Below are 13,670 nucleotides of genomic sequence, written 5' to 3'. Positions count from 1 at the left end.
ATGTGCAGTCTTGTTGATATATTTTATGTGATGCTGTTAGTCTTCCCTAAGTTATTAACTGATAAAACCAGATATCATCAAAAGTAAACAAAAATTAACCTGGCATGGTCTATTGTTCTGATTAATGTTCTGTAAAATTTTTCCTCGTTTCTCTGACAGTGTCGATAGAAAACGTCTCAGTCTAATCAAAAAGGGACTTTTAAGGGTAACATCGATTACCTAATTTTTTTACCTTAGTAAATTTAGGTCTTTAATAGAACTTCATTACCCACAATCCCCCACGTGGACGTAGACGTAAACGACGCGCATCAAGATGGTGCTCGAAAGTACTATGGTCTGGTGAGGAATCTAAAATGTGTTTAAAAATCAAGGCTTTTGTTACTAACTTTGTTTCAGTAACGCTGTCACATGAAAAAGGAAACTTGTGCTTATTTTATAACTGTTTGTGTGACTCACAGCAACGAGTTTACCCGCTTTGTTTTGGTTTTCTTATGGCCGAACTATTCCCTGAGTCACTGCATAACCCAACGTTAGCCAGAAGCCAGCAAATATTGTTCGCTTGCATATAGATTTATTTCCCGACCGGACTTGTTATTTAACAGATAGCCTGTCTACCGTCGGTCATCTGCTTTGCATTGTTTCTAGATAACGTTTGTTTACCCATTTGTGGAGTTCAGGTTGCGTCAGTCGGTGCATGAAAACAGCTATCTATACCGCGTTAGCATTAGCTCGCTAACAAAACCAAAACCCTCTGTCACTGTCAAAACGAGCAACTGTTCTTCAGTGAAGGGTTCAGATGTTACCTTTATCTGACCAACCAGACCAATGTGTGACTAAGTCATTCCAAACACATCTTGGTTATTGCGAAATATAGGTTTAATTAATCTCCTTGTCAACAGTGACAACTATATTTTGTAAAGGCTAATCTTTCATGTTCCCATTGATTTATCCTTCCAACAAAGCCGTAAAAACCCTTAATTCATAAATGTCGATACTTACTTCACAATATAGAGTCGTAGTTTCTCGCTCTTTTGGATATTTTGAAACTTCTGTAGCTATCATTTGTCTGTGAATCAATTACATGATTAATTGACTCATGGTTTCGGTGTCCAAACCCCTACAGTTTATATAGTTCTCTCATTAGAGATGCACAATCAAACCAGTTGAAGAACCCAAGTCCTCGGCCCCCGCAGTGATGGATCAGGCTGTGTTATGCTTTTGAGGCATTTTTATGGCCAATTGTGTCCTTAAAGGAGGGATCAGTGCAAACTAATACAACTCGTCCAGATAAAATTTGTTTCAGTGAAACATTTTCCTATATGAAATATGAGGGCAGGAGGGTGAGTGTGATGATGCAGTGACGACTGTCACTTTTATGGCTTTTACTTTCCTTTTTTTTGAATGATCAGTCTTGATATTTTGGTTACCTAATGTCCTTCTTGTGGAATATTTTTTTAGCAAAAGTAATTTCAATACAACGCACCTACATCACTGCTGTGTGTAAACGTGGTCAGACTATTTCCCTAAGTCATTAGAAATATTTAGCCAGTAGTCTTTTCTGTTGCTCAGGAGGAAGCGCAGTTGTCTACCAGTCGGAAGGTTCCACATGTCGAAGGGTCCTTGGGCGAGACACTAAACCCCACGTTGCCTACTGATGTGTCCATTGGTCTGGGAAAGTGTGTGAATGCTTAGCAGAAAACACTGTGTGGCACTCAGGACAAGACATGCTGTGTGAGTGAATGGGTGAATGTGGCGTGTAGTGTTAAAGCGATTTGAGTGGTCAACTGGACCAGGAAAGTGCTATACAAGTACAGTCCATTTATTATTTAGTTTCATGATGTTTTCCAATGAGATCAAAGAAAATTTGATGCATTAAGTTGAGGGTTTCTTTCAAGAGGTAGTGATGTTTATGCTGCTGCTCATTTTTCTTAGTGTGGACAACAGTGAGTACATGCGAAATGGAGACTTCCTTCCCACCAGGCTGCAGGCTCAGCAGGATGCCGTTAATATCGTTTGTCACTCCAAGACTCGCAGTAACCCTGAAAACAATGTGGGCCTCATCACCATGGCAAAGTAAGAAGCGTTGTACTTTAACAAGCGCACTGACATTTGACTTCTTCATATAATGCCGGCGTTTCGTCCCTGTTCAGCAACTGCGAGGTGCTGACCACGCTGACGCCAGATACGGGGAGGATACTGTCCAAGCTGCATGCTGTGCAGCCTCGAGGAAACATTAGTTTCTGTACCGGCATCAGGGTGGCGCATGTGAGTCTGTCATTTTTTTGTAATCTCCTGCAGGACAACAACAGAGCAGCTGGAAAGAATTCTGACTGGACTGAAGGGTCGACATATGCAAATAAAGCAATGACTATAAATACAGAGGAGAAGTTCGAAGTGATACTTCTGGTTTTATCACCCTTTCAACTCCAGTGACACAGCATGAACTCAGATGTTGAAAAAGCATAAAACGCATAACATTAACAACGCCTCATATCATGGAAGACCCGAACCTCTAAAGAGTGTTGCCTTTATTGACTAATTGGTTACATTTGTGCATTTCCTGCCATGGTTAAAAGTCTTCTGTGAAAACATCCGGTACTTAGTGCTTCTGTGTTTTCCTGTGAGGCGCTCACTGAAATTCACGATCTTTCTCGTTCACGTTTGCTGTGTTTCCCATCTGTAGCTGGCGCTGAAGCACAGGCAGGGCAAAAACCACAAGATGCGCATTATTGCATTTGTTGGAAGCCCAGTGGAGGACAACGAAAAAGAAGTGAGTCGAGTCCTGCACAAGTCGTTGTGTTTTCCTGTGTATTTATTGACCAACAGCAGATTTGTGACTTGGTCTTTATGTCGGTTAAAGTAGTTCTCTCTTCTTGTAGCTGATCAAAATGGCAAAGCGTCTCAAGAAGGAAAAGGTCAATGTTGATATTATTAACTTTGGAGAAGAGGTAATTTTCCATTTGAGCATCTGGAACATATTTTATGCTGTTGTTCGTATTTTTTCACATTTTGTCTCGTGTGGACTACACGCTCATCCTGTTACTCTCTTTGTCCTTCAGGAGATGAACACAGAGAAGCTGACGGCCTTTATCAACACACTTAATGGCAAAGAGGGAGCAGGTTCCCACCTGGTGACGGTACCTCCGGGGCCCAGCCTGGCTGACGCTCTGCTGTCCTCACCCATCCTGGCGGGAGAAGGAGGTGCTGTGTTGGGCCTGGGCGCCAGCGACTTTGAGTTTGGAGTCGATCCGAGTGCGGATCCCGAGCTGGCCCTGGTGAGGGGGAAAAAAGAAAAAGAAAAAAAGAAGTGGAACGCTCCGTGGTTACTTTCCATATTTCTGAAAGAATATCTTTCTGGGACATTCTATTTTTAATGGTCTGCTTTCGTTCATCGCAGGCTCTGCGGGTGTCCATGGAGGAGCAGCGACAGCGACAGGAGGACGAGGCCCGTAGAGCTGCAGTTGCATCGGCTGCTGAAGCCAGTATTTCCTCCCCTGCTGCAGATGGTGAGAAAAAAAACATACAGCGACTGAAGTGGCTGTATGTTTATCCCAGGTTCTGCTCAATGTTCTCAAATGTATGACAAATGGACCTGAGTGCGTCAGCTGTGAATATTGTCCTTTCTTCTTCAGAGTCCGAAGATGCCCTGTTGAAGATGTCTGTCCCACAGACGGACTCGGCCACGCCTGCTCTACCAGACTTTAGCCGCATGACCGAGGATGAACAGATCGCCTATGCTCTGCAGATGTCCATGCAGGGAGCAGGAGCAGGTTAATTCATGGATTTTTTTATGTCCCTGAGAACTTAAAAGCTACACTATTTCTTTTTTCTTTTCATCTCTACTAGACAATATGAACATAATCTTTATGGAATTAAGTGTTCAGCATTGACTGTATATTGTTTTGATTTATTCTGTTAAGAATTTGCCTTGAAAAAGGTTTTTCTGTACTGCATGATGACCTCTGCTCAGAAGTGCTCTGCAACTGTTTCTTTTTCTGTTCTCCACAAACAATCTTTTTTTTTTTTGTCTTTCAGAGTTCGGTGCTGAGGACATGGACACAGGTGCTGACATGGATTCCAGCGAAGCTAAGGTCAGAACAAGTTGTTGCACTATTAATAAAATTAAAAAAAAAATCTGTTTGAGAAATACTTACATCTGTGCTGTCTGCGTCTAGGATGAAGAAGATTATGATGTAATGCAGGATCCAGAGTTTCTTCAGAGTGTTTTAGAAAATCTCCCCGGGGTCGACCCCAACAACGAGGCCATCCGGAACGCCATGGGCTCCCTGGCCTCCCAAACGGGCTCTAAACCCGATACCAAGAAGGATGAGGAAAAAAAAAAATGAGCATCCTGAGAGGAAAAGCTTGAAAATACAGTACGGTGAAATAAAAAAGACCTGAGAATTGCACCGCATGTGTTATTCGCAGTAACGATACAACTCTCCGTAGGACATGTTTTGTTTATGTATTTGTGTAGACTGTAAACAACCTTTGCCTTTTCTGAGTTTTTCTTTTGTTTTTTCTTTGTTTGGCCCCATTCTCATCCTTACTTTTGAGTCAAGCACATCTGCCTGATTTTGAATCTTTTGTAATATAACTACTCAGTAACATGGAAAGGTTTCTTCAATAAATTTACTGAACAAAAGAAGTTCGTACTTCATTGATTGCCTGAATACATTTGTGTTTTTAACCAACAATTTCAAGTTCAGTTATGATGTATTTTTCTTTTTAGTGCAATATCTTTACTAAAGTATATCTTCAGAGTGCAAATTTCTCTCAAGTTTGAACCCTTTTACACTTCAGGGCAACACTTTTTGCATTTACCACATTTATCTGTCGGTTTAGTCACTACAAGACAAAATAAGAACTCAGGAAATGGTGTTGTCAAGTGAAAAGTTAATAACGGAAGCATAAAATTCTTGGTAGAATGGAAATTTTGGGAAACTGTTCTGACGATCATTCACCCATTTGACGCCAAGACAAACACATTTCACAATTGTAATATTCTACATGTAAATTTGTTGCTTTTCATCCCAATAATTGTGATGGGAGCCTTTGATTGAAAAATCAAACACTTGTGTCACTTTGACCTTTTTGGGGTTTTCATTTTATTTTTTAATTATAACAGTTGACCTGTTTAATTAAAAGATAAAGAACATGTTTATTGTAATGGAAAAATGGCCCATTTCAACCTGATAAATAATAGTTGGCCTATTAAATACATATGCACAAATACCAAATACACAAGTACTTATATTTCAAGAGTCATGAAGAACATTTTTCTGCATTTTGTAGTTTTTTTTTTTTTAGTTCTTTTTTTAGTTCTCTACTACTTTTACTGAAGTAAAGCCTCTGAATACTTCTTCCACCCAAGTAAACTGTCTCTAAATTGAATTAGGTAAACATTATTGGTCTTATTTTTCAATATAAGACGCTACAATTGCAGAGTATTCTATAATAAGTAGAATATGTGTATTAATAAGTGTGGATAATGGAAATATCTTAATTAAAAATTATTATAAAGGGGTTGGGGCAAAAATAAGATCAAATAAAGAAAAAAAATAGATGAACAAATCAATCTTTACAGCCGTTTAATTTCCTTTTTGCGGACACTAAACTGTACGTACAGTGAAGCCAGTGTCGCACAAGTTGATGACGAAAAACTTACGCGACTGAGAGGAAAGTCAGGAACTAACTTCGCTAACTTGCAGGTAACAAAAACTACTGCCAGCTTCAGTTCGGGAAAATTCAACTAACATGCTACATAATATATCATAACTTCAATAACTGGGAGGTTTACAGATCAAATTAGAAGTTTAGACTGCTTTAGGAGCGCTGGTTAACTAGCAAGGCCAACTAGCAGTTAATTGCTAAAGCAGCTAGCTGTTAGCAACAGCACCCACTTGTTGCATGACAGTTAAGTTAAACTTGTCAGACAGATTTTCTAACCCTTTTTCAGTCTTGTTTGCTTAACATCAGTAAAGTCTCTGTAAGTAAAGAACATACAGCCTTTCTGGCTTTGCCATTTGAGCCTCATGTGGTGCCAACTGTTCAGTTTCACTAAGACGCAGACGTGTAACTTTGGTAGCCCAGCTGTCAGTGTGACTGGATGCATACTGTTGCAGTAATACTGACTCATCTGTTGCCTCCGTAGGTTTCCAGCCTAGTGCTGGCAATGGGGGACATGAAGACCCCAGATTTTGATGATTTGCTGGCCGCTTTTGACATTCCTGACATTGATGCAAAAGAAGCCATTCAATCCAACCCAGAGGAGCAACGGGATGAGGTGGGAACAAATGCACATGAGAGCAAAGGTGGGACTTCTTCATGCTTTCCCGGCCCTGCAGCCCCTCAAAACGAGCTCCCTGTGATCAGCGTCATTGTGAAGAATACAGTGCGGTCAGAGTCTTTTGAAGAGGAAGAGAATTCTGCCAGGAACACCACGGACAATCCTTTAAGCAGTGACCTAGCTTCTCAGGCTCCTGTAAAGTTGGATGACCCTACGCCACAGCTTGGTCCCAAACTTACTGCGAATGCTGCAAAAGCTGCCATGGAGCCCGACATTGCCAATGGGTTCGAAGAGGCTATCCCCAGCAGTCAGGAGCAGTCTAACACAGAGTCATGGTCCCATCCTTCACCTTTCAGGTCCACACTGAATGATAATGAGGGTGATAAAGGAGCTGAGCCTGGTTCCATCCAGCATCCATCTACCACTGATGTCATTAACAGTTTAAGGCCCCTCCTGTATCCGCAGTCTTCAACCACTACAGGTACCATCTCATCATCTCCTCCCGCCCCACCCTCTATAAGTCCTCACATTTCACCTCACTCCCCGCAGAGTGATAAAGCTAATCCATTATCCTCCCCTTTACCACAAAACGGAAGTGTTAAAAGTGAAATCAAACATGTTTTAGACACAGACGATGATTCAGAGCCAGACTTGGGGAGCCCACTGGTGATCCAGGAAGGCCCAGAATCTCCAACGTCCTTCTCTCCCAAAATTAAACATAAACCAAAATTGCATTCTGATCTTCTGGGGTCTACTGAAAATACTTTTGCTCCTCCTAATCTCTGCTTTACATCAACACATCATGAACCCCAACGTGATGAAGATGGGCAACCTACCAACCCGAGCTGTCCCGTGTCAACACAGCTGCAGAACCCCCTGGGCAGCCTCCCCTCCACCAGCACGAGCTCTGCAGTGGTCCAAGAAGAGAAGTACCCTGAGCATGTGATTGATGAGAGAGACTCGCCTGAGAGCCCACCGCCCAGTGAGACAGGTCTTGTATTCGCCAACAGAAGCAGCAGCTCTGATTTAAGCTCAACACCAGGTCCAGCTTTAGATCACATGGAATTCCATCACCAAAAGGAGTTCATGGAAGTTGAGCACAGTCACAAGGACAAGCCAGGGGACACTACAGACCTGAGTGAAAAGGTTGATGGAGATGGGGACAAGTCAAATGAAGAGAACAGTGATGCTCGTTGTGAGGATACTGTGTTGTCTAATGCTGCAGAGACAGTTTCATCTCCTCTGCGACCACTCAAAGTTAAAATCAAAATGCCCACTGGCAGCATCACAAGGACTGTGACCGGTGGGACATATAAAAGAACTGGGAAAGCGGCTACAAAGGATGGCGATAACCCAAAACCTTCACCAGAACTTCATAACACAAGATCCAAAAAGGAATTGTTACCGCAATCTGAGTTGCCTGCAGGAGCAACACTTGAAGGTGCTAGCACAGTTAAAGAGAAAACCTCAGTGGAGACCAAGCCCAAAGTGTCTCCCACAGCAGTGAGCATCACAAAAAGTGCAGCACTTCCCTCCGTTTCCTCCTCCAGACTCAGCCCAGGTGCAGTCAACCTCCGCAGCCTGGGTCAAAAAACTCTTCACAGCGGGATGAGCCTGCCCACACCTCTTCCGTTTTTCCCCCCTCAAACCAGCAGCAGGCCAGCATCCATAGTCAACAGCACTGGGGCAATCATTTCAAAGAGTCAGACCAACCTGGTGGACGCCTTCAATAAAATCCTCAATAACAAGAACCTGCTGCCCTGTTATAAACCAGATCTGAGTTCCCCAATTCCAGCAGAATGGGGCATTTCCCTTCCTTCACAGGTGGGCTGACATCATGTATAGCAATGAAACAAGTAATTAGTTAATCAGTAACTAAACTAATTTGTCACTGATATTATTCTCAGTTTATCAAGTTCCAGCTGATTAAAAGTGCTGTTATATGAGATTCTAACAGATAATGAGAATATTTTGAGCTATGATGTGATGATATGATGTGAGCAATTTTTATATATAATATAATAATATGATTTATATATATAATTTTTATTTTTCTGACTTCGTAAACGTATATAATGACATAACTGAGACAAAATGACTAATCAACTGGAACGCTGAACTGAGAATGAAAGTAACTGTTACAGCCCAGTGATGTATGTTCTGAAAATTCTCAACAGTCTGCACGTCTGAGAGATAGTGTGTTTGATCGTGTCCAGGGTTACCGCTGCCTGGAGTGTGGGGATGCCTTTGCCTTGGAGCAGAGTTTGGCACAACACTACGATCGGCGCTCCCTGAGGATTGAGGTGACCTGTAATCACTGTGCCAAACGGCTGGCCTTCTTCAACAAGTGCAGCCTGCTCTTACACGCCAGGGAGCACAAAGAGAAAGGCCTGATCATGCAGTGTTCACACCTGGTCATGAAACCTGTGCCTGTGGAGCAGATGATAAGCCAGCAAGAGCCAGCAGCAGCTGGTCAGGGAATCAATGTTGCATTATTTTTTAATAGTATTTTGGGAGTCGATTTCTCTGTACAGTCTTTGTGATTGCTTTGGTCTGCTTTCTCCATCTCTTTTGTCTTCTGCCCTTGCAACATCGTCATCGTCCGTTTTAGGCCAGGCTCTGAAGTCAGCAGCCCAGGCTCATCACGCAGGACCTGTGAAGAAAGAAGCAGAAGCAGTGCAGTACATGGGTAACAAATGTCCCGAGTGTCAGGTTCAGTTTGGCTCCAAGGAGGAGGTGTCTGACCATTTCCAAGAAAACAACCCAGCTCATAGCACTGTAAGTCTTGTTTATGGGGTCCAAAAAACAATGAGTCATTTTCAGGGGCCACCTGAATGCTTCGAGGCTTTTAAGTTCCCACTGTTGCCATGGTATTCAACATTTTTATTAATCGTGCCTTACGACAAAAATCCCAAACAACCTCGAAGAGGAGAAATGGCAATGTGACGTTATTCATTGTGCCTCGCGACATTTAGTCGTGCTTCACTCGCATTAACTCGGGGACATTGTCGAGCTGCCATCTGAGCTAGGAAGATGGTGAAAAAGTTGTGGTAACTGTCTGTGGTCTGGAAAACACCAAAATAAACATCAACGTTTGAATGGATGAGAGCCAGATGGGCCTGTGTTTTGCTTGTAGTCTGAAAAAAGTCAGAAACAGTGTATCCGTTTGGCTTTTTCACCTCGGTGATAACCAAATATATCCTGTCAGGTCACCAGTCATTCCTAACTTTCATGTTATTTTAGATCGTCCATCTTAAGCTTAATATTTTACAGCCACAAAAGTAGTGTTAAGGACAGACCGAAACATTTCCATTTGTTTTCATGTGTTATGCTGAAATAGGTCAAACTGAATTCCTCCTTTGCCTCCTATTTTCTTCCTCTGTTGTGTAGCCGTGCACAGAGTGCTCTCCTCCCATGCTCCTCCCCAACAGCTGCAGCGCAGCAGCGCATCAGCGCCTCCACCAAGGCTGCCCCCCACATGTCTGCCCGGAGTGTGGAGGCACAGCCAAGCAGCCGCTCTTTCAAAAGCACGTGCACGAGGCCTGTTTGCACTTTTCCCGCCGCATCGGGTACAGGTGCGTCATCTCCCTGTGTGGCCGCTGAATTACTCAGAGTTTAGTGCCGTGCTGTTGGACATCTCTCCTCTGTCCGTGTCCCTTCACCTTACTCTCTCTGCAGATGCTCCAGTTGCCTGGTGGTGTTTGGAGGCCTGAACTCTGTGAAGTCTCACATCCAGCAGGCCCATTGTGACCTGTTCCACAAGTGCCCCAGCTGCCCCATGGCTTTCAAATCCTCCCCCAGCATACAGAGCCACATTACTGCTCAACACCCAACGCTCACTGACGGACAGACTATGTATATTCAGCACACAAATGCGCACGCACATGTTCACGTGAGTTGTTTTCCTTTCAAATGAGTTGACTCCGCTTTTATTCCGTTACAGGCTGATTTATAAATGTGTCATGTGTGACACGGTTTTCACTCACAAGCCGCTGCTGTACGCCCACTTTGACAGTCATTTAACCAATCAGAAGGTGCACGTGTTCAAATGCCCTGAATGTACCAAGCTGTTTTCGCAGAGGAGTTCCCTGCTGGACCATTTCAAGGTATATCTTTACTTGTGTTAAGACCACACCAAAAACACCCAACTCTCCATCTGACTCCTTATTTACTCTGCTGTCTCTGTTCCTCAGACCCACAAGAAGTCCACATTAAAGGAAGATCTGCCGTCACCTCCGGTGGCTTCCAAGCGTTTAGCTGTGAAGTTTGAGAGCTCAGATGGAGAAGAATTGATGGATAGAGAGAAAGAAGTGAAAGTAAAGACAGAAAGGATGAAGACCCCTTCAAAGTGGAAGTGTCTGTCTTGCAGCACCCAGTATACAGAGCGGGAGCACTACATTAGCCATATGAGTGAACAGCATGGCAAGGTGGGGTAGTCTTCTGGTCAAAGATGTCTAACATCTAAATAGATTTTAGTTTTTTTCTCAGTAGCAAATAAAAAGATGTAACCATATATGTTTCTGTTGTGTAGATTCTGAAGAAGTTTCCGTGTAACAAATGCGAGAGCTCCTTCACCACCACCTCCAGTCTGAGGCGTCACATCAGAGATAAACACAAAGTCGTGAACCGTGGCTTCCGCTGCCAGTGAGTAAGGCTTCTCCAGACCAGCTCAAACCTTGATACTTTGTAAGATGTGACAATGGGACAGTGATCTATGGGCCCTCCGGGGGTGCTACATAGAAAAAGACACAGTTTAGGCGTAGATTTCACTGCAGTGGCTCAAGAGCACTTGTTAAAATCGTTGTCTGTTCACACAATTTGTCGCTGCATCTTTAAATGCAGCTTTAAAAGTCTTGAGATGAAGAAGGAAAACTGTCACTAATGAAAATGTGAATGAATATTGAGCAAAATGTGCTGCTGTGGAGATTATGTTTGCGCAGGGAAGGCCTTGTCCCTGAATGATGTGAGAGATACTTTACAGTGAACTAACCCACTGCTGTCGTGGCAACGCTCAGAAACATGCGTGCACGCTCATCTCAGCACAATAAGGAGCCCCGTCCGCTCATCTCAGCGTGTTGTAAGGAAAGCACGGCAACTTTTTCCATCACGTGCTGCCTGCTGTGCGCTTTAGACAGCTGTCCCCCCCCCCACAACCTGCATCACCAGCAGAAAGCCTCCCGCTGTGATGCGCTTGTGTGAGCAGTGAATACGGAAAAGTCTGCACATTCCTCTGGACGTTTCGGGTGTTTTTGTGAGAAAACGGCTTATGACAACAGCTTCAGAGTGAATGTTGTTCACACATTTGCGCGTGTGTGTGTGTGTGTGTGCAGGTTTTGTTCTGAGAGTAAGAAAACTTTCGGCAGCAGATCGATGCTGGAGAGACACGTTCAGCTGCGGCACAGCATGAACAGTTCGGGCCAGGACACGCTGACGGTGAGCCACTGTCCCGGTGCTTCTTACAAGAACTCAAAGAGGTGGATATTATTACTGCAATGTCTTCAACAGTTGTTTTAACATCCTCTTTGTGCAGAGAGGCGAGGAGGCCGATAGTTCGTCGGAACAGGACAGCAGTTTGGGATCTCGCCGGAGACGAAGAGCAGCTGTGAAGATGGAGCAGAATGAGGAGTCCACAGACCGGACAAGTCCAGTGAAGAAGATGCGCTCCACTTCCTCTACTCCTTGCTCTCTGCCTGACTCTGGGTTTATCTGCGCCCCCTGTGGCTTCACCACAGAGGAAAAGGCCAACTTCCTGGAGCACATTAGTCAGCACAGGCGAGGTGGGACAGATGGCGGCAGCCTGCAGTGTCTACAGTGCGGCGCCTGCTTCACATCCACCTCCTCCCTGTCGCGCCATCGCTTCATCACCCACAAATTGAGAGAAAGCGACAGCCAGCAGGCCCTGGGTGTGCACACATCGCCCTCCCCTGGTAATGTCAAGAACCTCGATGAGAGGAGTTCTCTGAACGGTTCTGCACCAGCTTCGCCATCCAGTCAACCCTCCACAGGCCAGGGGAAGGAAGAGGAGGGAGCGCTGGCCTGTAAGGTGTGTGGAAAACACTTTGAAAAGGCAACAGATCTGAATACACACTTCAGAACTCACGGCATGGCTTTTATCATTGCAAGGAATGCAGGAAAAACAGCCAAAGACGGCAAATGCAACTAAAAGAAGCGCGTGTTTCGTTGAGGAGATGACATATTTGAGTGCCTTTGCATTGTTGGAGTTGTCGTTCACTCGTGAGTCGTGAGCCTTTGCACCGACTTCACCAAAGACTGCTACAGTAATCTAAAGTCGAATGTTACTCTCACTGTTCAAAACAAGCCTTAACCTTCTGATTCTCAGGACCTGCATCACCGCTGCGTTACTCTGTTCAGTCATACTAACGAGACGAGGGCTCAGTCTGACCACATTCACATCATCCCGTGCCTGTAGAGAACTGTGAACGTGTTCGTCAAATCCTGCTGTGGTCGAGTTTCACTTATCGGTTTTTTTTCCAACCGCTATGAAATCTGTGTTTGAATTTGAAATATTTTCACGCTACTGACAAGATCCTTGTAGAGTAATCTAGGTGTTTGTCCATGAAGTCACTTAAATGTATCTGTAAAAGGAATCACTGCTGCGGTTTAGAATATGTTTGATTCGGTTATCATTTGTGTACTTTTTTAACTTATTGAGAACCATTTTCCAAAGCCTCAGGTAATACTTTGTGAATGAATAGAGACAGACTGTGTTGTAAAAACCGAAGAAAAGGTGAACTCAGCCTTTGAACGTTCCCTCTTAGCAACAACCCCTCTCAGCATGTTTAAAGTCATTTGGACCCGTGACTTTTTCTCTTGGAAACATGGATTCGGTGGAAAAAACTCGAGGCTTTGGAAAATGGTCAACAATAATGTGACGAGTAGATCGCACTGTATTTATTAGGATGAAACTTTCACAATCACGAAAATTAAAACGATTAACACTCAACCCTTTTTAAATTAAACGTACTGTACCTACATCGGATGAATTCGTTCCTTCTTCGTTCCATCTCCTGGAAGGGAAAGAAGTTTCATTTGTTTTTCTTGCGCAGGGAAATCTTGCTCTGATCAGATAACTGTTATCAAAATTCAGTGGGTGTGTCTGTCTACTCCGTTTACGCTGCTTCTCTTCAGTCTCTGACGCTACTAAAACATTAAAGTAATGACGGTTGACTAAAGCTGTGTAATCAGATGCTCCCGAGGCTCAGATCACTTTGTGGTACTGATGGATCGTTTCGACACAGAAACGTTTCAAATCGTCGCAGGACAGAGATGTTCCGGATGAGAGCGGCTTAATGTATTTGGAATCAGTTTTTCTTGCTGCTTCTTACAAGCCGACAGGAATATTTCCAACCACCACCGACAA

General features: G+C 43.8%; 2 protein-coding genes across 2 annotated transcripts; both read left to right on the top strand.

Annotated features, from left to right (window-relative positions):
- The first annotated feature begins 281 nt into the window (after positions 1–281).
- Positions 282–4,648, top strand: LOC140316437 (26S proteasome non-ATPase regulatory subunit 4-like). Its single transcript, XM_072394270.1, has 10 exons — positions 282–339; positions 1,933–2,073; positions 2,151–2,265; positions 2,684–2,770; positions 2,880–2,948; positions 3,060–3,275; positions 3,398–3,506; positions 3,633–3,770; positions 4,036–4,091; positions 4,176–4,648. The coding sequence occupies exons 1-10, from the start codon at positions 314–316 to the stop codon at positions 4,344–4,346; spliced, it is 1,128 nt and encodes a 375-aa protein (XP_072250371.1). The 5' UTR covers positions 282–313; the 3' UTR covers positions 4,347–4,648.
- Positions 4,649–5,656: 1,008 nt separating this feature from the next.
- On the top strand, positions 5,657–13,286 carry znf687a (zinc finger protein 687a). Its single transcript, XM_072394268.1, has 11 exons — positions 5,657–5,711; positions 6,155–8,113; positions 8,506–8,761; positions 8,901–9,067; positions 9,680–9,864; positions 9,968–10,144; positions 10,233–10,395; positions 10,483–10,716; positions 10,821–10,933; positions 11,620–11,722; positions 11,820–13,286. The coding sequence occupies exons 2-11, from the start codon at positions 6,176–6,178 to the stop codon at positions 12,450–12,452; spliced, it is 3,969 nt and encodes a 1,322-aa protein (XP_072250369.1). The 5' UTR covers positions 5,657–5,711; positions 6,155–6,175; the 3' UTR covers positions 12,453–13,286.
- Positions 13,287–13,670: the final 384 nt, after the last annotated feature.

This window comes from Leuresthes tenuis, unplaced genomic scaffold, assembly GCF_036924035.1.
Source record: "Leuresthes tenuis unplaced genomic scaffold, fLeuTen1.0.hap1 SCAF_10, whole genome shotgun sequence".
NCBI classification, from domain to species: domain Eukaryota; kingdom Metazoa; phylum Chordata; class Actinopteri; order Atheriniformes; family Atherinopsidae; genus Leuresthes; species Leuresthes tenuis.
The sequence above is the reverse complement of the archived record's forward strand: the minus strand, read 5'-3'. Positions and strand labels throughout refer to the sequence as shown.